The sequence below is a fragment of the Salminus brasiliensis genome, chromosome 16 (assembly GCF_030463535.1).
Source record: "Salminus brasiliensis chromosome 16, fSalBra1.hap2, whole genome shotgun sequence".
Classification (NCBI taxonomy): Eukaryota; Metazoa; Chordata; class Actinopteri; order Characiformes; family Bryconidae; genus Salminus; species Salminus brasiliensis.
The window spans coordinates 33521691-33547623 of NC_132893.1; the positions used below are offsets into that span (position 1 = coordinate 33521691).

A 25933-nucleotide genomic window follows, 5' to 3' on the forward strand; every position below is an offset into this window, starting at 1 on the left:
TGAATAATCCACACCTGTCTCCTAAAGGGTGTTTCTGATCAGCCTGATAGCCTGATAGGTGATAGGCTGATCAGCCTGTTGGGAGAATCCTCATGTCACCAGCTGTGTAGGGCTTCCTTGGCCCACCAGTCCCTTTATGGTCACTAAGCGCACCAGTTCTTCCCAGTCTCCGTCTTCCTAAAGGTTCCATAGAGTGGATTATGCTGTCTTTTATTAGCTGGTTTCCACTTATATGACAGCCTACAGTAGCCACATGGTACAGCCTAGCCTAGCTTTAGTTTAGCATAGCTTAGAACACAGTTACATTACATTCACATTTACGGCATTTAGCTGACGCTCTTATCCAGAGCAACTTGGGCCAATGCACTGTTAGGAGTCTTGCCCAAGGTTTTTGTATTGGTGTAGCACACTCAGACTGGGAATCGAACCCTGGTCTCCCACATGGTGTAATAGCTCATGGCAGCTAGTGGTTTCATCTGTTGCACCACACCAACCACCACAGTTCACAGTCGAGCCCAGGTTGTGGTGCTGTCCTCTCTGTGTCCTCTCAATGCCCAGCTGTTGTCTCAGTGTCCACAATGTGCACAGGGTTAGCTGGCTGTGGAGATTTCAGGCGGTCAGCCTAGCGGGCCTAGCTCCAGAATCTCAGAAGACAAGCCCATGTTCACCATTTGTGTTGGATGTCGATGGAATTTGGCCTTAAAAGGCTTCCGCTAGTGGGCTGGGTGTATGTAAATGATGGGGGTGTAAATATAATGAGCCAATCTGACAATTGACGGATATTTTTTAACGTATTTTTTATAAGTTAGCTCAAAGGTTATTGAAGGTCACGTCTCAGAGCCGGAGGCGTTTCTGCCTGCTTTATTCCACATTGAGAGCGATACCTGCTGATGCATAAACTCCTTGAAAAGCATGTCTGATATCAGTGAAATGTTTAATAGGCGTAAGATGAAGTGCGTGGCGGATAAGGCTGTGTTTTGAGGAAGCCGTGGCACGGTTAAATGTGTGTTAGAGGTAGCTGTTACATCATCCATGACTGGAAAGAGCTCCCTAAAAATCAATGTGACGACTTGCCTAAGACTCTTTTCTAACTGATTTGCAGAGCCTGTCCTGTTGCTGGGACCCTGCGCTTTGCCGCAGTCATGCCGATTACATGTCAGTCCATCTCGATCCGAGGTGAAGCTCGCTTAACGTGAGCTACTACACGGAGCTACATGAGACTAACCGAGGAGCTAGTCTCTAAAAGTCAAGCGATGGCTGAGAGATGTAGCCGGAAGCTAATGTAGCAGTAGCCCAACACAGGCACACACACATATATATACACACACACACAGGGGATTAGGCAGTGGTGAATATGGGGTGAGAAAAGCAGACAGATGAGCTGTGAAATGAGTCCTCTGAGGAAACACGTGCGAGACACATCAGCCATAACCATCACAAACTGTCGAGCAAGGCTGTGAGCATCACAGCTGCTAATAGCTGTTTGTAGTCTAACATGTGGAGCAGCATGCGGGTGGGTGAGAAAGTGCCCTGAAAACTGTGGAAGAGGAGAGCTCTGGGTATGTGCATGGATGTGTACGTGTGTGTGTGTGTGAGTGTGTGTGTGTTACAGTCCACAGGTTGCTTATGGTGTGTATGTGTCTGGCTTGTCCCTCTTTAGAGCTTTAGAACATGGGCTGCCCACCAGTCTGGGTATGTGTGCTTACTATTTCACTGTGTGTGTGTGTGTGTGTGTGTGTGTGTGTGTGCGTGAGTGTGTGTGTGTGTGTTCACTGACCAACCCTAGATTCGCCAACAAACACCAGGCCTCTAGTGCCGGCAGTCATGGTAAACAGAGTGAATGAGGAGAGCAGTCTAGAACAGCACATTCTAAAGCAGTGTGACTCAGGAGAACATGAGAGAACAGAGTGAATGGTGGAGAACCTTCTACAACACTCTACAAAACAGGGGAGAACATTTGGGAAGCAACTGAACGATGGAGAACATTCTGGAACAGAACCTTCTACAGCAATGTGAGCAAGGAGAACATCTGAGAACAGGTGGTGGAGTGATGGAGGAGAACATTCTAGAATATCTGAGCGAGCATATTGCAGAACAGAACACTCTACAACAGTGTGAATGAGGAGAACATCTGGGAATCGACTGAATGGTGGAGAACATTGTGGATGTTGAGAACAGTCTAGAATAAAATATTCTGCAACAGTGTGAATGGTGGAGAACATTGTAGAACACTGTGATGAAAATGTTCTAGAACATTGGAAAGAGATTTTTCTACAACAGAATGAATGAGAATGTTTGACATCAGAACAGTGGAGAACATTCTAGAGCCGAACATTCTAGAACGATGTGAATGGGAAGAACATTCTAGAACACTAAATATGTTAGAACACTGTAAAAAGAATATCGCAAAACAGAACATTGTGTGACTATTCTAGAACATAACATTCTAGAACAGTGTGATTGGGGATTCTAGAACAGTCTAAATGGGGTGCGTTCTAGAACATTCTACAATTATGTGAATGGGACTCTTCTTATTCTAGGACAGAACATTCTAGAACTGACCATACTACAATGATGTGGATGGGGCATTCTAAAGCAGAACATTCTAGAACAGTGTGAATGGGGAGAACATTCTAGAACACTGTAATGAAAATATTCTAGAACATTGTAAAAAGAATATTGTAGAACACAACATTCTAGAGCAGTATGATTGGGGATATTCTAGAACAGAACATTCTACAATGATGGCATTCTAGAACAGAACATTCTAGAGCAGTGTGATTGGGGACATTCTAGAACAGAATATTCTAGAACACTGTGAATGGGGGCACTCTAAAACAACATTCTAGAACTGTGTGAATAAGGAAAAATTGGAGATCAAGGTGAATAGCGGAGAACATTCTAGAACATTGTAAAGAGAATATTCTAAAACAAAGTATTCTACAATCATGTGAATGGGGGCGTTCTAGAACAGAACATTCTAGAACAGTGTGAATGGGCAGAACATTGGCGATCAGAGGGAATGGTGGAGCATATTCGACAACACTGTTAAAGGGGAGAACCCTTTAGAATAAAACACTGCAGAACAGTACGAATGGGGACATTCTAGAACGGCACTTTCAACAACAGTGTGAATGGGGAAAACCATTGGCGACACTGGAGTGTATGTCTGTACAGAGCGAGGCCAATTCCCAGTCCTCCCAGACGTCCACACAATGAAACAAGGCTGCACGCTCTCCACAAGGCTGTGGAATGGCTTAAGCCTGAGCGGCCTGCGAGGCTGAGATAAGCCATGTGCTTCAGTCTGAAGGACGCTGGCAGAGTCTGACAGCCGCTCTCCGCATACACAGCTTACAAACCTCCAGCAGCCACGGAGACCACTCCATCAGACGAGTACAAACCCTCCAACATGACATGATAATCCACAGCACACTCATTTTTCTCCTTAACCTTTCCCAAGCGTCGCACCAGGATGGATTTCCAGGGGAACATTCGTTTAAATGATTGGAGCCTGGCCTCAGTAAACGCAGACGGACCTCTGAGCGAGCAAAAAGGGGTGTGTGTCCTCTATTCTCTCAACAGTGACTCAACCAGAAGAACCAAATCGATGTCATTCACTTATCTGAGATGAGAACTGTCCAACTGGGACCAACACACTTTTCAACATAGGGAGCACCCAAAGGTCAGAGCAGGTGGAACATCATTCAGAAGCCTTGCATGGTAACCATGTAACCATGAGCTCTGCAGAATTAGCATAGCTAGCACAGAATATCTAGGACAGTGTGAATAGAGGAGAGCGCTCTCAAGCTATGCTAATAGGGGAGAGCATTCTAAAACAGTGTTAATGGAGGAGAACCTCTAGACTAGTGTGAATTAAGGAGACCATTGTAGAACAGTGTGAACAGTGGGGGGGGAACTGTAAACCACTGTGAATGGAAAAGACCACTGTAGAACAGTTTTCATTGGGAGAGCATTCTATATCAGTAGAAATGGAAGGAGATCTTTCTAGAAAATGTGTTAATGGAGAATTTGCTAGAACAGTGCTAATGGAGGAGAACTTTCTAGAATAGTGTTAAAAAGGAGAACATCCTAGAACAGTATCAATAGAGGAGAGCACTCTCAAGCTGTCCTAATGGGGGAGACCTTTCTAGAATAGTGTGAATTAAGGAGATCATTCTAGAACAGTTTTAATTGGGAGTGCATTCTAGATCAGTAGGAATGGAAGGAGATCTTTCTAGAAAATGTGTTTATGGAGGAGAACCTTCTAGAATAGTGCTAATAAATGGAGAACATTATAGAACCAAATAAATAGAGGAGAGCACTCTCAAACTCATCTAATTCTAGAACAGTATGGATGGAGGGAGACCTTTCTAGAACAATGTTAATGGAGAACTTTCTAGAATAGTGTTAATAGAGGAGAACCTTCTAGAACAGTGTTAAAAAAAATGGAGAACATCATAGAACCATATAAGTAGAGGAGAGCACTCTCGAACTGTTCTAATTCTAGAATAGTACGGATGGAGTGAGACCTTTCTAGAATGGTGTTATTGGAGGAGAACCTCTAGAACAGTGTTAATAATGGAGAACATCCTAGAACAGTAGGAATCGAGGAGACTACTCTTGGACAGTGTTAATGGGGAGAGCCTTCTAGAGCATATTGATGAGAGGACCTGGTGTAAACGGAGGAGAACATTCTAGAACAGTATAAATGGAGGAGAGCCTCCTAGAGCAGTGCTAAATCTAGAACAGTAGAGAGATAACTTTCTAGAAGAGTGTTAATGGAGAGGAACATCTAGAAAAGTGTGAATGGAGAAGACCATTGTAGAACAGTTTTAATTGGGAGAGCATTCTAGATCAGTCGGAGTGGAAGGAGATCTTTCTAGAAAATGTGTTAATGGAGAACCTTCTAGAACAGTGTTAATGGAGGAGAACCTTCTAGAATAGTGTGAATAGAGGAGACCATTCTAGAACCGTGTTAGTGGTTACTAGGGAAGAGCTTTTTAGAGGAGTGTGAATGGATGAAGCTGTTCTAGATCAATATGAATGTGGGGAACATCTAGAACACTGTGGTCAGGAACTAACCACTGATGAAGATCTGGAGGATGGCTGTGTGTGTGTGTGTGTGTGTGTGTGTGTGTGTGTGTGTGTGTGTGTGTGGACTCACGCAGTAGTAGCAGCTCCAGCCTGTAGTTGTGTGTGCCGTCTCCCTCATCTCCTGCAGAGCGTCCGCTCGCAGGTATCCGATCTCTCTCAGGCAGCCATCGTGAAACACCCTCGTACACGTCCGGCACGGGAACAGGTCATCCGCCGTCCACACCTCACACACCTCACACATCTCGTCATTCACCGGCTGACCAGGGAACGAAAAACACACACACAGTGGGGTCAGTCAGCAGTAGAGTGTCATCAGAGTACGCAATATTAAGGTAACCACGATATAGGTGTTAAATCACCCCCACCCTTTGCCACAAAACACACTATATGGCCAAAAGTTTGTGGACGGCTATTCTTTTAAGACAATACAGCTGCATGCGGGGCTAGTAGAATCTCCTTATATGCAGTTACAATAGAATGGGATGCTCTGGAGCAGCCTATGGTCGCAATGCTTAGTGCCGGGCGTCAGCTTGAGGGGTACAAAGCCCCCAGTATTGGGCTATGGAACAATTGAGCTATGTTTATCGGAGTTATTGAGCTCCATGCAATTCCTCTGGGATGAGTTGGAGTGGCAGAATCAATCATGCAACTTCTGTACCTGGCCTCACTGATGCTCTCATGGGGCTGAATGCAATCAAATTCTGCTTACAGTAAGGGACCAAAGTCTAGCTCAAGGCCTTCTTAACAACATGGATGCACTTACAGTAGCGGAGGGGAGGGTTGAAGGGTCAGGGCATTTCCATTTAAAGCAGCAGTATGTGAGAATTAGTGTTTTTGGTTTCCTGGTCTACCCCTGAGCGCCCTCTCATGGACAGCTAGTTGTACACATGCATTTCTGGACAAGCTGAGAGATCCAGAGGCAGTATCTGAAGGTAGAGAAGCATGTGGGCTGAGGTAGTAGAATACACAGCAGTTCTGAAGAGAGGTCCTCCTCCTGCAGCTCCACCACCAAAGCTCCACAGTGCAGTAGCAGCAGCGTTCCGGCCCGGAGTGGGAATGACGGAGATGCTCAGATTTTCTACCCACTGTGATTAGGTTCAAGTGTGCTACAGTGTAGGAACTGCTGCCTTTTCCTTTTCTGATCACACTGAGAAAATCAGACAGTAATCAGATAGCAGGCTACGAACTAACTGGATGGTAAGAGCAGTATATAGTCTGCCGTCTCCGACCCTCATATGAACTAGCATTTCCTTAATCAAACTTTTATAATCACTCCATTAACCCTCTTCCATTCGTGAGGTTTAAATATAGAGCTATTCTCCCTTGTGTTGCTCTCAGTGTTGCACACGGCACCGCCGCTTTCACAGCTGCTCAGTTTAAGTTTGTAATTTCACGGCAGTGTGAACTCTGTACAGCCTGAGCTGCTGTCTGATGTGAAATACCGTACATTTAGTAATTTGGGGCAATTTAATCATTTTGCTGATTTGCTTTAGAACTATTTTTAGAAACAGACTGAAATGTAACTGGAGAAGCCATTTTTACAATCGAGGTTTAAGGTTTTAACACTTCTGTGTGTGGAACACTGCAAATATGGATGTTTTTTTAGTTTTGTAGATTTTTTTAGTCTATCTATCTATCTATCTATCTATCTATCTATCTATCTATCTGTCTATCTATCTATCTATCTATCTATCTATCTATCTGTCTGTCTGTCTGCCTACTCATCTATCTATCTATTCATCTATATATCTATATATGTCTGTCTGCCTGCCTACCTATCCGTCTGACTGTTTACCTGTCTCTCTGTCTGCCTACCTACTTATCTATCTATCTATCTATCTATCTATCTATCTATCCATCTGTCTGTCTGTATGCCTAACAATTCATCTGTCTGTTTACCAGTCTCTCTGTCTGTCTGCCTATCTACTCATCTATCTATCTATTTATCTGTCTGTCTGTCTGTCTCTCTGTCTGTCTATCTACCTGTCTGTCTGTCTATCTATCTATCTAGTCTATCTGTCTGCCTGCCTACTCATCTATCTATCTATTCATCTATCTGTCTGACTGATTGTCTGTCTGTATGCCTAACAATTCATCTCTGTTTACCAGTCTCTCTGTCTGTCTGCCTACCTACTCATCTATCTATCTATTTATCTGTCTGTCTCTCTGTCTGTCTATCTATCTATCTAGTCTATATGTCTGCCTGCCTGCCTACTCATCTATCTATCTATTCATCTATCTGTCTATATATCTATATATGTCTATCTGTCTGTCTCTCTGTCTGTCTGCCTACCTACTCATCTATCTATTTATCTGTCTGTCTGTCTGTCTGTCTACCTATCTGTCTGTCTGCCCACCTCTCTGTCTGTCTATCTACCTGTCTGTCTGTCTATCTATCTATCTAGTCTATCTGTCTGTCTGTCTGTCTGCCTGCCTGCCAGTCTGTCTGTATGCATGTCTCTCTATCTATCAATCTATTTAGTCTGTCTGTCTGTCTATCAGCCTGTCTCTCTTCCTGTCTACCTACCTCCACATCTATCTATCTCTATCTAATATCACAGGCTGTTATATATGGAGTACTAGGCCAAACTATAAACAGTAAAATTGTACAGTCAGTGTCAGTGTTCTTATGAAAATGAGCACAACTGCTGACTCTAACAGCTTTCCAAACCTACTGTTTTATTATTTATATATTTCACGTAGTATTAGGCTGCACACAGCCTGTGGAAAAGGAATGGATGATACTGGTGATACTGGTTCTACTCTCTTTTTTCCAGATTTCAACCAGATCAGTGCATTCCAACACATCTGTGCATTTTTACAACTCCACAAATAGCCCTTTAATATGTATATCTTCAGTCGTCACGGCAGTCAAATGTAATAAATAATGAACAGCATGTGTTCAGCCTGATCTAAGGCCTGTCACCATTATTCCCACTCTTGTCCCCAGAGCACGTTCAACTGCAGCCATTTAGGCTGTGAAATAAATTCACTGCTTCTTGTGTAATGGGTGGTTATATTATTTTATGCTCTTCGTGCCAGAACTGGCTGACCTCATTAATGTCAGCCTAATCAGCATTCCAATTAGCCTCCCACAAAACACCCAGCATTTCTCATTCTGCTTCTCGTCCCATAATCCTGCCACTCGCAATACTGCTACAATTTGGATTTGTGACTGGATTTAAGACCTTATCGCTTAATCCTTCCTCCAATACACCAATAAACAATTCACACCCCGGCCGTCACGTCATCTGTCATTCAACCTTAGAAAGCTTATAGTGACAAGAAGTTGAACACTGTGTCCAACAGTAGGTATTCAGACCACCTTCTAATGAGGGAATTTAGCTACTGGACTGTGGAGCTGGAGCTGCTGGAGCTACTCGAGACCTGACGTAGGCTGTATGGACTGTATGGGGCCCTTTACTGTGCAAACACTGGTCATCTGCATGCACAGAGCACTCCTATAATCTCCATATATAGGAATTCCCATGAGAATGGTCAGCAAAGGTCACCATGCCCAACAGGAAGTGTGGGCTAGAGGGGTAAAAAGCCCCCAGCATTGAGCGCTGATGGAGAAGTGTGCTCTCTGGAGTGATGGAGCACACTCACTGACCTCACTGATGCTCTTGTGAGGCTGAATGCAATCAAACCCTCCTCACAACAATGTTCCAAGATCTTGTGTAAAGCCTTTGCAGAAGAGTAGAGGCTACAGCAAAGAGGTCTCCATATTAGTACATTATAAAGTGCACCCAGAAAATCACCTACGCCCTTTAAAATAAAGGAGCTGCAGATGGTTCTTTAGAAGAACCACTTCTATGAGGTTCCGTAAAGAACCGTGTCTGTAATAGAGATGTGTGAGAGTGTGCAGAACCTTTGTAAAGTCTTAAGAAACATCACTTGACATTCTTGAGGTTCTTTATGTCAAGGGATTCACACATCTCTACTACAAACATGGTTCTTGGTGGAACCAAATATGGTTCTTCTATGGTTCTTCTACGGTCTGAAGACCATTTAGGTCTTTCTTTGCCCCGTCAGTGAGGCAGAGCAGGATCAGACTGTAAATGTGGGGCTGAAAGGCGTAATTTCCCACCCTGGGCTTGAACTTTTCAGTCCATTGTGATTATGTGTCCAAATGTTTGTGGACACCTCTTTCTAATGAATGCATTCAGCTATTTTAAGTTATGTCTAATCTTGACACAGATGTGCAAATGCACACACAGCTTGTCAAGGCCCTGTAGAGAAGTCCTGGCAATAGAATAGGACTCTCTGGAGCAGGTGTGGGCCAGAGGGGTATAAAGCCCCCCAGCACTGAAGGAGCTGTGGAGCAGTGGAAGAACTGGTGGAGCTCCATCCAATACTTTTGTGATGAGTTGGAGTGAGGCAGAGCAGGATCAGACTGTAAATGTGGGGCTGAAAGACGTTCTTCCCACCCTGGGCTGATCCTGGCTGCCTGGAACGGTCACAGTCACCTTGATTCTCGGCGAATCATCCTCACTGTCAGAGCCCTGAGATTCTGTTTGTCCCTGAACAGCGGCCCACCTTCACTGAGGTGAGAAGTGTCAGCCTGCGGATGTAATTACCCCCGATCCCCCCTGAGCTTTAACCAGACTGGGTTCTAAATAGCACAGATGCCTCATCTGACTCTTTTTCGTTTGATCATCTCTCCTTTAAACAAGCAGAGAGGTTGTGTGGAAAGGGTCGACTCCAAACTTCCATGATTAGGTAATTAGGTGTCCAAATGTTTGTGGACACCCCCTTCTAATGAATGCATTCAGCTATTTTAAGTTATGCCTCATCCTGACACAGATGTGCAAATGCACACACAGCTTGTCAAGGCCCTGTAGAGAAGTCCTGACAATAGAATAGGACTCTTTGGAGCAGGCGTGGGCCAGAGGGGTATAAAGCCCCCCAGCGCTGAAGGAGCTGTGGAGCAGTAGAGGAACTGTGTTCTCTGGAATGATGAATGGTGGAGCTCCATCCAGTACTTTTGGGATGAGTTGGAGTTGGAGTTGAGGATGATGAGGCGAGGTGGTGATCATCATCCAACATCCTGACCTCACTAACAATGTCGCTCTTGTCGCTGAATGCAATCAAATGCCCTTTTTAATGCCCTTGATTTCAGAAGAAATGATGAAAGAGCAGGTGTCCGAATACTTTTGCCTATATAGTATATATTGTCGCTGTTAGGAGGCTGAACCCTACTATGCTAACGTCTGTTCCGGTCATTCTTCCAGTAAGGCATGTGATATATTATATTAGATATTCTGAGAGGGATTTAGTGGGTTTCGACATTTTTTGACCCAATCGGAAGACCTGAACTTACAGGCCCGGCTCACTCTGAACACTCTGCTTCAGTTCTCCGGCTGATAGCCCAGAGCCTTTAACACAGCCCTCATAAAGCCCCCACAGCGAGCTGCCCCCTCCCAGCAAGCGAGAGCAGCGCGAGGAGCCCCCCGCTCCGCTCTCCCGCGCCGTGTTTCCACAGAGAGCGCGGCTGCGTAAACAAAGCCTCAGTGTGGAGGGTTCTCAACCAGCAGCACGCTGTCAGCCTCACTGACCCGCATTAATCAGCTGGACGCTAGCAGAACTCGCCCACTGTTTATCTCTCTCTCTCTCTCTTTCTCTCTTTTCTCATTTTCTAACTTTCTCTCTCGTTTCAAGCTCGCCATCTCTCTTTCCCCCTAACTCTCTCTGTCTCTGCATCACCCTCTCTTGTCCCCTAATCTCTCTCTTATCTATCTGCCTATGCTCTCTTTCCCTCTCTCACGTTCCCTCTCTCTCTCTCACTCCCTCTTCCCCTTTCTCACTTCTTTCTCTTTCCCTGATTCTTTTTCATTGCATTGCCCTCTCTGTCCTTCACTGTATCCTTTATCTCTCTCTCTCTCTCTCTCTCTCTCTCTCACACACACTCTCTCTCTATTCTCAGTCCCTCCCTCGCTCCCTCACTCTCTTTCTCTTGCATATCTCTCTCTCTCTCTCTCTCACGCTCTCTCTCTATTCTCAGTCCCTCTCTTGCTCTCTCACTCTCTTTCTTTTGCATCTCTCTCTCTCTCTCTCTCGCTCTCTTCGATGTCTCATTTATCTCTTTCCATCTGCCTCTATTCCTCTTCTCTCCCTCCCTCCCCCCTCACTCTATTTTTCTTGCATCTCTCTCTCTCTCTCGCTCTCTCTCTCTCTCTCTCTCTCTCTCTATTTCTATTCTCTCTCTCTCTCTCTCTCTCTCTCTCTCTCTCTCTCTCTCTCTCTCTCTCTATTCTCAGTTCCTCCCTCGCTCTCACACTCTCTTTCTCCGGCATCCCTTTCTCTCTCTCTCTCTCTCTCTCTCTCTCTCTCTCTCTCTTTCTCTCTCTCTCTCTTCTCAGTCCCTCCCTCGCTCCCTCACTCTTTTTCTCTTGCATATCTCTCTCTCTCTCTCTCTCTCTCTCTCTCTCTCTCTCTCTCTCTCTCACCCAGTCTGGGCTCCTGTACAGGTTCCACCCACGGCCGGCTTGGAAATAAACAGGAGATAAAAGTCACCCGGCGTGTCCTGGAGGAGCAGAAGTTCCACTCAAACTCACTGCACAGCAAAACACACACACACTCTCACACACACACACACACACACACCGGTGTGGGCTCAGTGTGGGAATATAAAAGGCCGGGCTGGCACGTGTTTTGTACCTCTCAGAGAAAGGAGGTCTCGTACGGGTGTGATGTGAATCACGGCTCTTGTCCGCTGGCCGGGCCGCGCGCTGGATGACATTTACTCAGGTTAAGAGAGGGATGCATCTGACACGAGTGTGAAAAGGAGGAAGAGGAGAATCTATGCTGGTTGCCATGGCAGCCCATCTGTGACAGTGGCTTTGTTTGACAATGAGGCTTTTGTTGGTCTGCTGTTTATGTTCATTATTGCTATTTAACTTTCATTAAGGCCCCCCCCCCCCCCCCCCCCCCGTAAGTTTTAACTAATCGGTCGTAAAGGTCTTGGTCATTATAGTGCTTTAAAAAGCAGCATATTGTCTTCTATCTTCTTTATTTTATTATTGTTATTAGTAGTAGTAATATTATATTATTGATATTCATATTTATAATAATAATAATAATTATTATTATTATTATTATTATTATAATTAGTAGTAGTAGTTGTAGTAGTAGTAGTAGTAGTGGTAGTAGTAGCAGCAGTAGTAGTAGGAGTTGTAGTAGTAGGAGTAATAGTAGTTGCTGTAGTAGTATTTTTCCAAGAGAACTTAAGCAGAGTGTAGAGTATGTAGAGTGTTGTGTCTCCATACTGACCTCTGTATTCAGTAGTATCTAAGCCTAGATGGAACTTTTGGACTCTAGCCGATACAAACTGGCTAAGGGTATTTTCTGAGTAAACAGTGAAGCACTTTTGTAAGTCACTGTAGATAATAATAATAATAATAATAATATCAATTATAATTATGTTATGATGTTATTATTGTCATTATTATTAATGTTAGTAATAATAATATTAGTATTGTAATGCTTGAAAAGCACAATATTGTTATTTATCTTTATCTTTATATCTTTATTCAATTAATAATAATAATAATCATAATAATCATAATAAGTACAATAATAATAATAATGTTAGTATATTATTATTATTAATAGTAGCAGTAGTAGTATTATAGTGCTTGAAAAGAAATATAATTTCCCCACTGTGGGACTAATAAAGGATTATCTTATCTTAAAAGCACAATATTGTTATTGATATATATTATTAGTAGTCGTAGAATTAATAATGTATTGTTAATATTATTAATATTATTATTATGAATGTTATAGTTTATAGTATAGTTTTTGCATTTTAGTGCTTGAAAAGCACAATATTGTTATTCATCTTATTCTTGTTATTATTATTATTATTATTATTATTATTAATAATGTTAGTATTGTTATTATCATTATTATTCATATTATTATGAATATTATTATTATTATTACTATTATTATTATTATTATTACCTAGGCCCTTTCACACGTGCTGCACCTAAATAAAGACGCACACCCTGGGTTCACCCCTAATCTACAGACAGGACAACAAATTTCCTTAAATTAATTTTTTGTAATTAATTTAATTACTCAGTCCTACCAAAACAAACAGCCCCTGTTACTGTGCCTTTAAGACTGCCTATATTTACTTGAGCTCTGCTCTGATTGGCTGTCCTGTGCCTTATGTAAAAAGCACTCCCAGCTGAACCTTTACTTTACCAGCTAAGTCGGAGCTTATGTGAAATGGACCTGAAAACACTCCTTATAACTTCGCTGTGAGTGGGCGGAGCTAAACTGCTATAGACCTTGACCCGGATAGCCTACCTGCTCCCTCTGGCCGAGCTCTATCTGTACAGGCTGGTCATCGTTCGGCTGTCGTTTCGGCCGCACGAATGCAGGGGGCGTGAGCTGATGCGCTTTTTTCAACTCCTCGGGCTCCACCCCTTTTCCATCGCGGAGGCGGCCCCAGGCCTCCTGGTTGGCTTTGTTCTCCTCTCTGGGCGGGGCTGATGCAGGTTGGGCGGATGAAGGCCCGGGTTTTCCCTCCTCCTCTTTACGCCCGGACTCCTCGGGATCTGGCTGCTCCGGTGCCTCGTCTCCAGCGTTTTCAGCACCGTTTTGGGCCTGAGTGGTGCTGGGCTGGTTCTTTAGACCCTCGCGGAAAGCAGAGACCACCACACTGCACTTTTGCACTTTCTCCACCTGCTGCTTCTTGGACATCAGAACACCCATGGCTGCAAGAGAGAGAGAGAGAGAGGGAGAGAGAGAGAGAGGGAGAACAAAGAGAGATGATATGAGAGTGATGTGAATCAGAATCAGCAGAAAACCCCGTTTTATCTGTGCTTTATGCTCGCGGTGCCCGGCCGTTAACCGGGAGCTGTGCTAGAAATAGAGCTGGATGATTGGATTTTGAAAGAGCTAATCTTCCGCACTTGGATGTCAAGTGCTGGGTGAAGTGCCTAAAGCCGTGGGTCAGCAAAAATCTCCTTTTCACATTTCCTCACTGTCGCAAAATGTAGTTCTCAAGCCAAGATTGGTTTGGTGCTTCCTTAGTTTTGCACTGGAGCTACGAAACTAATATACAATAAAAGGACAAAAGTATTAGGACACATGCCCATTCATTGCTTCTTCTGAAATTCTTCTGAAAATGAGTAAGTTGATCCTGCTTCTGTTGGAGTAACTGTCTCTACTGCCCAGGGAAAAGGCTCTACTAGATCTCTACTAGATTTTGGAGGAGCATTGCTGTGAGGATTTGATTGCGTTCAGTGACAAAAGCATAAGCGAGGTCAGGATGTTGGATGATCAACACCCCACCTCATCATCCCCAACTCCCCAAACTCAACCCATCCATGAAGCAGCATTCATCATTCCAGCGAACACAGTTCTTCCACTGCTCCACAGCGCCCCCTTGTCCACGCCTTGCATTATAAGGCAGCATGGTGCCAATAGGCTTGTGTTTATTTATCATGTCCTATTCTATTGGCCATCATTTTCTACAGGGACTAGGCAAGCTGTTGGTATGAATAGCATATCTGTGTCAGCAAAGGGTGCAACTTAAAATAGCTCAATGCATTCATTAGAAGGGGTGCCTACAAACATTTGGATGTATATTTGCGGACATCTGTGAATCGCACAGTGTCAGACAGCACATAAGCGTATCTAGTAGAGATACAGGCTCCATTTCATTCCATTTTGGAGCATTTCTATTGGTTCGTTCTTCATGAAATCTTGCTACCATATAAAGATATTAGATAAAGTTATAATATATAATAATACTCACAAATCACAGCTTCAGAAACTGTGTTTTTCACAGAGGTTTTCTTTTAATTATCCAAAAGAACGGCTTCCCACTCACTGCTGTTCAGAGACCATCCATTTTCCACACATCTCCCAATACAGTCCCACAAATTCTCTATGGGATGGAAATCTAGTGATTCTGGCCATGTCAGTAATTGAATTTTCTCCCAGTCAGGCTACTAACACCACATAACCAACAGTGTAGCATCTAGCTTTCCCTTAAACCTTACTGTCTCTGTAGGTAATTCAGGCAATGCAACACTCGACACGAGCCACGACCAAATCACAGCCGTGATGTTGTTCACGATAACACGGCCTCGAGTCTTCTATTGCTTTTATACAACAGTTTCTACATAATAAAGGAACTAAATACATGAAAGAAGCCCTGAATTTCCTACCGAATAGGCTTTACTACTGTCAGTTCCTTCCACCAAAAAAAGTAGTTCCACCACAAATAAGTTATTGGTGTTCAACAGCAACAACTCCAAAACGGCAGGACCGACGAAGGTGAGTTTGGTTAAGGTACCTGTAGATTCCTGTACTCAGTCCAGGATAACTGTAAGTACTGTAAGACCTTTTTTAGTTAGTAGTAGAATAAAGCCTTAGAACTGTCCAGGTTCTAATTCAGCCAGAGCCGTTTAACATGGCGTCTGTTTACAGATAAAATCCCGTCCTTCAAGGAAAAGAGCCAATCAGCTTGGAGATCAATCAGAAAAATCAAGAGTTTTTTATCATATTTTCTCAGTGGTTTAATCTGATCTTCAGTTTCCAGTATTATGGTCTCTCCTTATTTATAGATGTAGGAGCATGGTCTTGTATGACTGGCTGATATCATAAATATTTGCATGGTTAGAACATCAATCACACTGTAAGATCGGAGGTTGTGTAGGTATATATATATATATATATATATATATATATATATATATATGCTGATTTAGGAGCCATGTCTAAAACTGTGCCCTATTCTCCATATAGCGCACTACTTGATGATTGCTAGCTTGTTGCTAGGCAGTTGCTGTGGTACCTCAGATGGCTGCAATGGTGTCTTAGGTGGTTGCTCAGATGTTACCCAGATTCGTCCTTGGACGTCTATACGCCCAAGCCACAAACATCTATATATATAAATGATAATTATGTATATCAGGGTTTTTTACATGTAGGGGATATTGAATAGGGCAGTTTCGGACACAGCTCTTGTAACGCTCAGCGCTCTGTTTAAGTATAAAGTCCCGTCCTTCATCAAAAAGAGCCAAGCAGCTTGTTGGTTTCGCTATGAGTGGTAGAGGGTTCGGCGTTAGGGCTGGGCGATATAGTAAAAATACAATATCACAATATTTAAAGAAGTTTTTCCTGATACACTATATTTAGTACAGACTTTGTAAAGAACTTCAGCATCAACAGATTCTTAAAAACTACTATCAGATCCCCTCCCGTACTGAATACAGAGATTTATACTCAACATTTGCATCAACATTGCATAACCCAGTCTAATTACACTGTCTGTAATGAAACCTGCAGATGATCAGTGTTTATTAAGCATTAGCAGTCTCCTCGATCTGCGTAGAAAAGCATATTGTTTATCACAATAACAAAATGTATCATGATACGATATAATATCGTCATATTGCCCATATTGCTGTAGTCGACATTGTAGTGGGGAAAGCCCCTCTTGGTTGTGAGATCTGAGCAGGCGCAGTAGCCAAAACAAGCAGAAAATCAGGTGTCTGTGCATGATTGAGCGAACACTACTAACTACTCACGAGGTTCTTGTCGGATTTCATCAGTGATTTTAAATATGGGTTTGAAACGGTAATCGGATCTTCAGTTTCCAATACTTTGACCTCTCCCTGTTAATAAATAGGTGACAGGAAATCACTGAGCGGTGGCACTGCAAAGATGGCAAATCTACAAGGATTTCACTTTAGCTTGGCCTTTTCAACTGAGTACAGGTTGCTAAATGGATGCTACAGGTGTTTCTTATCGTAATGCTACGTGGTTGCTAGGGGGTCACTATGGTGTTGCAAGCTGAGAGGTATGATGTTGCGTAGGGGTTGCTAGGGTGTTGCTAGGGGGTCACTATGGTGTTGCAAGGTGATTGCTATGATATTTCGGGTCATTGCTATGGTGTTGCTTAGGGGTTGCTAGTGTGTTGCTAGGTGATTGCTATGATGTTGCGTTGGGGTTGCTAGCTTGTTGCTAGGCAGTGGCTGCGGTATCCCAGGTGGTTGCTATGGTGTTGCTGAGTGGATGGCACGATATCTATGTTGCTTAGGGGTTGCTAGAATGTTGCCAGGTCATTGCTATGGTGTTGCTAGGTGGGTGCCAGGTGGTCACTACAGTGTTGCAAGCTGAGTGTCACTAAGTGGTGGCTAGGGGGTCTCTATGGTGTTGCAAGGTGATAGCTATGATATTTTGGGTCATTGCTATGGTGCTGCTTAGGGGTTGCTAGTGTGTTGCAAGGTGATTGCTATGATGTTGCGTTAGGGTTGCTAGAATGTTGCTAGGTCATTGCTATGGTGTTGCTAGGTGGTCACTACAGTGTTGCAAGCTGAGTGTCACTAAGTGGTGGCTAGGGGGTCTCTATGGTGTTGCAAGGTGATTGCTATGATATTTCGGGTCACTGCTATGGTGTTGCTTAGGGGTTGCTAGTGTGTTGCAAGGTGATTGCAATGATGTTGTGTTGGGGTTGCTAGCTTGTTGCTAGGCAGTTGCTGGAAATCACTGAGCGGTGGCACTGCGAAGATGGCAAATCTGCAAGGATTTCGCTTCAGCTTAGCCTTTTCAACGTCGTCAACGTGTCGGCGGAGTGATGCGGTATTATAGATGTGCAAGTAACTAACGTGGGCGAAGACCTTCCTCCCTCATCCCTCGCTCATCCTCCAGCGTATGTCTCTTGGGTTCTGGGTCATGTGATGGATCTCTGGTAAGCTCAGTGTCTGTGCTGCAGAGTCATCGTCACCGCTCTCCACTCACTGCTGATGAACCCGTTTCCATCAGAACAAAAACAGAACCGCATGAGCCTAATCTGCAGCTCTCTGCTTGGCCAGGTTCTCCTGCGCTGGAGCCATAATTGCACAGCACTTACTGCAGCTGCACAACCTGAATCACGGTTAAATGAGCTTACTGTGGGAAACTTGACCTGAATAGGATCCTCGTCTGTCTGCCCTGCGTATTTCCTGTGCACGAAACACACCAACCAGCAGCTTGGCTCGCTTACAGTGCTGGACCCATGTTTATCTTAGCAGGGGTGCAAAAACTCATCAGACTGAAGGCGAATCAGCTGCATTGAACTGCCAGGGAATTGTGAGTTACTGTTACTAGTTTTACAAGGATGTTTTTTTACCCCCAATCTGATCCAATCCGATCCTCTAAATGATGACTATCGGCCAGTACCGATCCGATCTTTGTGCTTCTATAAATAATCCAGCCCCACAATTAAGGGAAGACGTGCTGATCCACAGCAGTAAACCCCAGAAAAATCACTAGTTTAGCACCAGTTTCTAAAGAAAATTAGACTCAATTCTAATCTGATCTACTTTGATTGGATCAACTTTTTAAACGACTGTATTTTTAAACTCTACAGTGTTTAATATCCTACAGTCCAGTCTGACTGACCCATCTGACCATTCAGCTCCCAGCTCCTTTACAGCTCTGCAGTCTGATTACTTAGTGTGTGTGCATTAGGATTAGCATTAGTTGCTAGAATGTTGCTAGGTCATTGCTATGATGTTGCGTTGGGGTTGCTAGCTTACTGCTAGGCAGTTGCTGTGGTATCCCAGGTGGTTGCTAAGGTGATGCTAAGTGGATAGTTTGATATCTCAGGTGGTTGCTGTGGTGTTGCTAAGTGGATGCTACAGATGACTGCTATGGTGTCGCTAAGTGGTTGCTAGGGGGTCACTATGGTGTTGCAAGGTGACTGCTATGATATTTTGGGGCACTGCATTCGGGTGGTGTTGCTTAGGGGTTGCTAGAGTGTTGCAAGGTGATTGCTATGATGTTGCTAGCTTGTTGCTAAGCAGTTGCTGTGGTACCTCAGGTGGTTGCTGAGATGATTGTACGTTTATACGTCCAAGTCACAAACCCCCATCCACGCCAAAACAGCGCGATACGGTAGAACGAAGAACAGCGGAAAGCATCTGCCGTCCATGGGAGCCTATCTTACCCACTATCTTCCTCCAGCCCTTTTAATACAGCCTTTCTCGCCAATCAGCGCTGTTATGTCACCACTGTTTCCTGAGGGCCGTGGGTTCTGCGGTCAACTTTAATTACCGAAGTGAAGATGGGAAAGCGCTCTGGAGCCTCAGATCCTCACCCAGTCTACATGTGTGTGAGAGAAAGCTTGCTGCAGTAATTAATGCAGGTCCTGTGGTGAAGCCTTACTCTGAAACAAACACACACACACACACACACAGCTCTCTTCCTCATCATCGGTCACCGGACAGACGGATGTCTGGCTTTTCAGACGGCCAAAAGGGAGAAGCTCTGTGATCTAGTGTCTCTGCCTGCCTCCGCTGTCCGACCATATTTACGAATTAATATGTTTGATTTAAGTGACGATCAATAAACTGCAAAATGCTGCAGCTCTGTCTAAGAATAGACCCGGCCTGGCACGCAGGATGGATTCTGCGTAGAGAAATGCTGTAGGATCTGCTTTGGTGAGTGACTTATACAGAGAGATCTGCATTTTGCCACGCTTTTGTGCAAATTAGCTTATCTGTGGCACAAGCAGGGCAGCTTTCCCTGTGGGTTAACAGTATAAATAGAAATATATATATATAATATATATAAAAAGCCTATCTCCATTTTTGCCAGTTGTTCTAACAGACCAATAGAAATGCTCTGAATACTGGAATACTGGAATCTTTTCACATTGACTTTTCCATTCCATTGAAAATATATGTCCCATGTAAGCTTACATACACTACATGTCCAAATCTTTGTGGACACCCCTTCTAATGAATGCATTCGGATGCTTTAGGATGCACCCATTTCACACACACACACACACACAGCTTGAAGAATGGAACTCCCTGCAGCAGATAAACATGGACCTATGCGCACCATGCTGCCTAATGCCAGGCATGGGCTAGTAGAGGGGTATTAAGCCCCCCAGCACTGCGCTGTGGAGCTGTATTCTCTTGAATAATGGATGATGCTCCATCCAATACTTTCGGATGAGTTGGGGAGTTGGGGATGAGGTGTAGTGGTGACCATCTAGCATCCTAACCTCACTAGTGCTCTTGATGCTGAATGCAATCAAATCCTTACAGCAATGCTTGCTCCAAAAACTAGTGGAAAGTCTTCTTCCCTGGACAGTAGAGACAGTTCCTCCAAGAAAAGCAGGATCAGCTCTTTTTAATAGCCTTGATTTCAGAAGAAACAATGAATGAGCAGGCGTCCCAATACTTTTGTTTGTGTTGAAATCTATATATTGTTCTATGTAAGACTTCTGTATGGGCATGTAGCTGCCATCTAAAAGCTTGAAGACCACAGTGAGTCATACAGTGTTCAAACCCATTTAAGCAATTCTGTTATGACTTAGGCATGTAATTAGCAACATGGTAACTGGTAGTGTATTCATGTCTACCCCTTGTTAGCTACATTAGCATCATAATTTAAGTGTAAAACTAAAGAAGCTAAACTTCAGACACCAAATAGGCCTCTTGCTGGTACCTGGGCATCAGTCAGCCAGTCCCCCTTGTTATAATGGCAGCAGGCCCAAAGCAACTCCTGTACTCACCTTCCTGCACTGGCACCTACCAAGCTCTACATACAGTAGCATGGCTCCCTGTTATCTTTTCTCTGACCTTCTCGTCCTATGAGCTTCGAAGCTTCGGCTGTTTTTAGTTGTCCCATGTTCTCGATTGAGGTATAAAGATGACCAGGCCTTTACTGTTACTGCCCCGATACTATGGAAAAGCCTCTGATCTATCATAGTCAGGCTGTTAATTAATCTTAATCCCATCATTACCTAAAAGCAACTCGTAGCCTCTTTCTGCAGGCTAAAATATGTCATGAAATACTGGTGCAAATACACCATGGTGTATGCATACATGTTCACCATATTTTTATTACTGCATAAACAATAGAGGAGGTTTTCAATCTTGTTGGACGCGCTATGTTTGTGAGCATGCAGTTTAAATCAGTTACCTGCTTATTACGAGACAATGTAAGTATTATTTATTTCTTCTACTTCCACTTTTACTTCACATCATTTATATTCTGGATGAGTTTAATACTTTTACTCCATTACATTGTTTGTTTATGTGCTGCATCGTGACTCGCTACAATTATAAAAACAATACGAATCATTTCAGACCCACATTATCACCTCCAGAGCGCTAGATGGCGCCGTCACCGAGTTCGATGAAGCCGCCTCAACATACCTAATGATTAGAATGGGCGGTCGAGCCGTGAGCGAGCATGCTGACGTTCTTCCTCTCTCTCACTCCGCTGCTACAGTGAGGACACTACCGCTAGAGCTCTGTTAGTTTATCTCCAGATGGAAGAAGAAGAAGAACCACCAGAAGAACCTCCTCCATCTTCACCTCCTGCAAATACTCGTATGTGTCTGAACAGCCTGAGATCTTTCAGCTGTAGTTGAGTTTACAGAGAGTGAAGCTCAGGGGTTTGAGCTGCTCTCCTCACTGGTTTTACAGATGAAGCTCTTGTATGTGGCGGGTTGAGTCAGGTCTGCTCAGCTCTCTCTCTCTTTTGGGCGAGTTAGTTTAGAGAGTGAACTGAAGACTCGTGTTCATGAACTCTGTCTTCTACAGTCCCGTCCTTCTACTACAGCCAGAGGAACTGAGACAGTGCTTAAGTCTGAGCATCTGAACTAATATAAACACTGATACCCAAACTTTTGACTGATTTAATAAGTAAGAACTACAGAACACAGTACTGTACTTTTACTCTCAGTACTTAAGTAGTACTGTTTAGAATACTAAACTACCTGCAGTACTTAAGTACAGAAACTGTTGAGTACTTTAGTACTTCTACTTCTACTCAAGCCACTTTTACTCAAGTCTGGCTCTCTAGTACTTTATACAGGTCTGCTTATTACTGTTTATTACTATCAGAGCAGTGATAAAACACCAGCGACGTGTAGCCGGCATTTTTCTGTTTTTCTGTTTTTTGAGTTTCTGATACTGACAGAATAAAAAGCCGTGAATTTGGAGCTGTGTTAAATCACCTGTATTACAAATGAAGTAAATGCACCGACATCAGTGAGGCACCCTGTTATTATTAGAGTCCTGCAGAAAGGAGTTAATCTGACATGCTGGAGTCACCCACTCATGTTGTTGACATCGAGTTAGCACAGAGGTGCATGAGGGCCCACACTGAGAAAATGGATGTGAGCGAATAAAACAGTGAAGGATGTTTATATTTAACTTGCTTGGCCAAATGTCCTTTATGTTTTATGTTTAATATGTTATATGTCATTTTTTTATTCAAAGAAATACAAAAACGTCAGATTGTACACACCATATTGGACAGCTGGTTACATTTATTTAATAGATATCTGGAATTATAATTGCTACGAATTACAGAATCACTGTAGATGCCTACATCTGGCTTTTTACTAGTGATAATTAAGTCACGGCTTGTATTGCTGGTGGCATTCTAGGCTAAAATGGATGGCCACATATACTCTATACAGGGTCATTCTCAAGGTTGCACACCTCATGGGACACTACAGCCACAAATGGCTGGGATCTCCCAATAATATGGCTCAGGAGCCCCTTCATGACCTAATGAGGCCTATTAATGTTGCTGTATACTAATTTAACCAAAGCTGGCATTAAAAAATGTCCAGTTATGGGTCAGTTATGGGTCAGTTTGGATCAGTTTCAGGTGACTTGGAGCTTAGACAGAAATGTCTCAGGCTTTGGACAAAAGCTCTAAAGCTACCGTGTGAACCAGCCGACCCTGGTTAGGAGGACAGCCTGAGAGCAGGAGCGCGATTGGAAGCACAACTGGTCGCAGTGGGACGTGTGTCTGATGAAAAAGTTAAAGATGAGCGGCTAGGAGAGGCTCGCTGGCCCGCTGGAAGAAAAAATAAAAGGCCTGAACCTGCCAGCTCAGATTATGACAGAATTCCTTGAGTTTTCCCACAGAATACAGCCTCACAGCTGCCGCAGCGCTACACGCTTCCTCGCCTCTTAACACGCTCTGCTGGGAGACTCTGTCTGAAGAGGATATTCCGAGCCAAACCTATGAATGGTCTAATTAGTCTGATACCAAAAACTCTTAGCGGCTTAGCAAAGCCTTCGCAAATCATTACAGCCAGCCGTTCGCCAGTGGCCTCCGGTAGATCCAGTATATACTGTATATACTGTCCGTATACAAAACACATGTTTACGCCAGATGTTTAACAGTCCAACCACAGTCCAATCCAACCCTACTCTGCCATGAGGAGGGAGATTACTGTTACCCACTATTGAATACTAATTGCTAGCACAATTAGCACACAACTTTGACCATTTTCTTGGAGTGAGGTTGGTCCAGGTTGGTCCAGCTCCTGAATAAGCAGTGTGTTTCATCAGTGAAGTCCATAGCGGGGGTGCTCTCCCTAAGGCCATTAGAAGGCCGGCGTTGCCAGTCCAGAGCTGTTTTCATCAGTGAAATCCGAGGGGGTCAAAAATGTAAGAAGTGGCAAGTGTGATGTGAGAACATGAAATTAGAGTGAATTGGTTGAATCTCATGGTCAAGATGTCGTTACTGTGAAATGCAGAGTGGTCAGCAGAGACCTCTTTGGGGTCTTGATGCATTGTCTTTGATGCAAGGACCCCCAAAGCCAACTGACTACCATCAGAATACTAATAGTGCCCTATTATAGAGAATCATAAACACCATCAGCCCACTATCAGTTACAAAAAGTATTTGGACACCTGCTCATTCATTTATTCTGAAGTCAAGAGTATTAAAAGGAGTTGATCCTGCTTTTTTTGGAGTAACTGTCTCTACTGTCCAGGAAAGAAGGCTTTCTACTAGATTCTGAAGAATTATTGCTGCAAGGATTTGATTGAATTCTGTGACAAGAGCGTTGAGAAGTAAGGTCAGGACGTTGGAGGATCACCACCCCACCTCATCATCCCCAACTCCTCAATGCACCCCGGAAGTATTGGTCATACTTCTCTAGGGGTTATACGATTCTAGGGGCCTGTGACTGACAGGGGGCCTAGAAATGCATAAATAAAGTATGTTGGCATAATTGTTAAAGTTGTGGGGCCCAGTGTAACTTTGGTTTCTTGAGGCCCAAAATCCCTGGCATAGCCCTCTATACCCTTATACCCCTCTAGCCAATGCCTGGCATTAGGCAGCTTCCAATAGGTTCACGTTTATCTGCTATGACTACTATTCCACTTTCAAACTGGACCACAGTGCGCGGAGTGATCCCACACACTGTACTGAGGCAAAAGTGGTCCCGGTTACTTTGCCATTGAGCTCTGTGGAAAATTAAAGTCATTATAAAATATTGATTTGCCAAACAAACGAAGATGTGGATGCATTTTAGGTAGGATGAGAGACATTCTGAGTGCATATTTGGTGACAATCTAAGACCAGTGTTTGTTAGCAATGTTAGCCTAGCATCTCCCAATGTGAACTAAAAAGGCACACGTCAGATATCTAAACTGTTCTGGCTTGTCCACTGAACCTGGGGTCAATAATCAATCATACTCGCTTGATTTCTCACTAAATAGTTCCAATAAATAAACCAATAAATAAGTGTTGTAAAGGAGCTGGGAGCTGATTGGTCAGGGAGGAGAGTCAGACTGGATTGTAAGATATTAAACACTATAAAACATCATTTGTCTGATTATAGAAACTTAGACTGAAAATAAAGGATTTTACTGAACCCATTAATCAGCAGCTCGTCTGATCTAAACTGTGGGGCTGGATTATTATTTATACACACACAGAGATCAGAAACAGAATCAGTATCAGATGACTAGTATCGGATCGGGGAGCAAAGTAACCTAAACAGGAAATTTCCATTGAATCATTTCCACTGCACCTGGGGTCAATAATCAATCATGTTCATTCCAATAGTTCCAATAAATAAACCAATAAATAAAGATTTCGGACATTGGATAGGATTGGAAACTGCACTCGTCCCTAATAAAAGCCAAAGTGATTGAGGACTCATGCTTTTAGGGTAGTTAGTCTGCTTTAATAATCTGTCTCTGTCCCAATTCTCATCATAAGCCCTAAGCCCCTCCTGAAAGTGCATTTTTATGAATTTCTCTAAGGGCAGGTAAAAGGAGTGTGAGCATTCAAGGCATCTGAGAGGCTGTAGAGCAGAACTTGGACACACTTCACCTGTATAGGCCACTGCTGCTGAAACACAGGGGTAATTGCCCTCATGTAAGTGTGATCTGATACAAACGTACGAGAGGGGCACATTAAGTGAACATAGGGGGCGCTTGTGAGCACGTTTGTTGGTAAAATGTAAAGGAATTGGAAACCCTACAGCCTTGCACACCTAGCGGGCACGTGCAAAGGACGGGTGCAAGTGCAAGTAATGGGACAGGGCTTTTAAATGCTCGTAGGTTAACACAGGATTTGATGGGGAGGGGCAAGATGACAACCTTGAAGCAAAGCTCGACATGAGTGATGACTGCTCTTTTCTCCAAGTGCCCCCCAGTGCGGGGTCTAAATACAGCCCTCTATCATTTTCTGTAGCGGGACTATTAGAAATGACTAAGACAGTGAGGTTATCAGTGCTGCTTGGAGAAGAAGGACTCTGGATTCAATCCAGGCATATTGTAATAGATCGGGTCTCAGATATTCTAATCCCGATCCAGTTCCAAGTCTTTATTTTAGCCACAGTGTTCAGAGCGCCATCTGGTGTCCTCACAGCAGACAGTATAGCTCAGCTGGCTGCAGCAGCAGCAGTGCCGTTCTCAGAAGGTAAATAAAGGAGTTGAGGTTCTGCAGCAGGTTGGAGCTATTTTACAGTGGAACCTGAAAACAGACCATAATATCACTCGCCTTTTCTGTTCTTAAACCAGCACTAACACTAATGCTAACACACACACTA

The 25933-nt window shown here is 43.6% G+C and overlaps 1 protein-coding gene across 1 annotated transcript in view; it reads right to left on the bottom strand.

Annotated features, from left to right (window-relative positions):
- The window catches only part of phf24 (PHD finger protein 24), a 59933-nt gene that overhangs the window by 18717 nt on the left and 15283 nt on the right, over positions 1–25933 (bottom strand). The window contains exons 2-3 of the mRNA XM_072659169.1: positions 13414–13823; positions 5165–5350 (exon numbers count right to left, since the gene is read on the bottom strand). Coding sequence (XP_072515270.1) covers positions 5165–5350; positions 13414–13821 — 594 coding nt within the window. The 5' untranslated portion in view covers positions 13822–13823. The remainder of the gene's footprint in view (positions 1–5164; positions 5351–13413; positions 13824–25933) is intronic.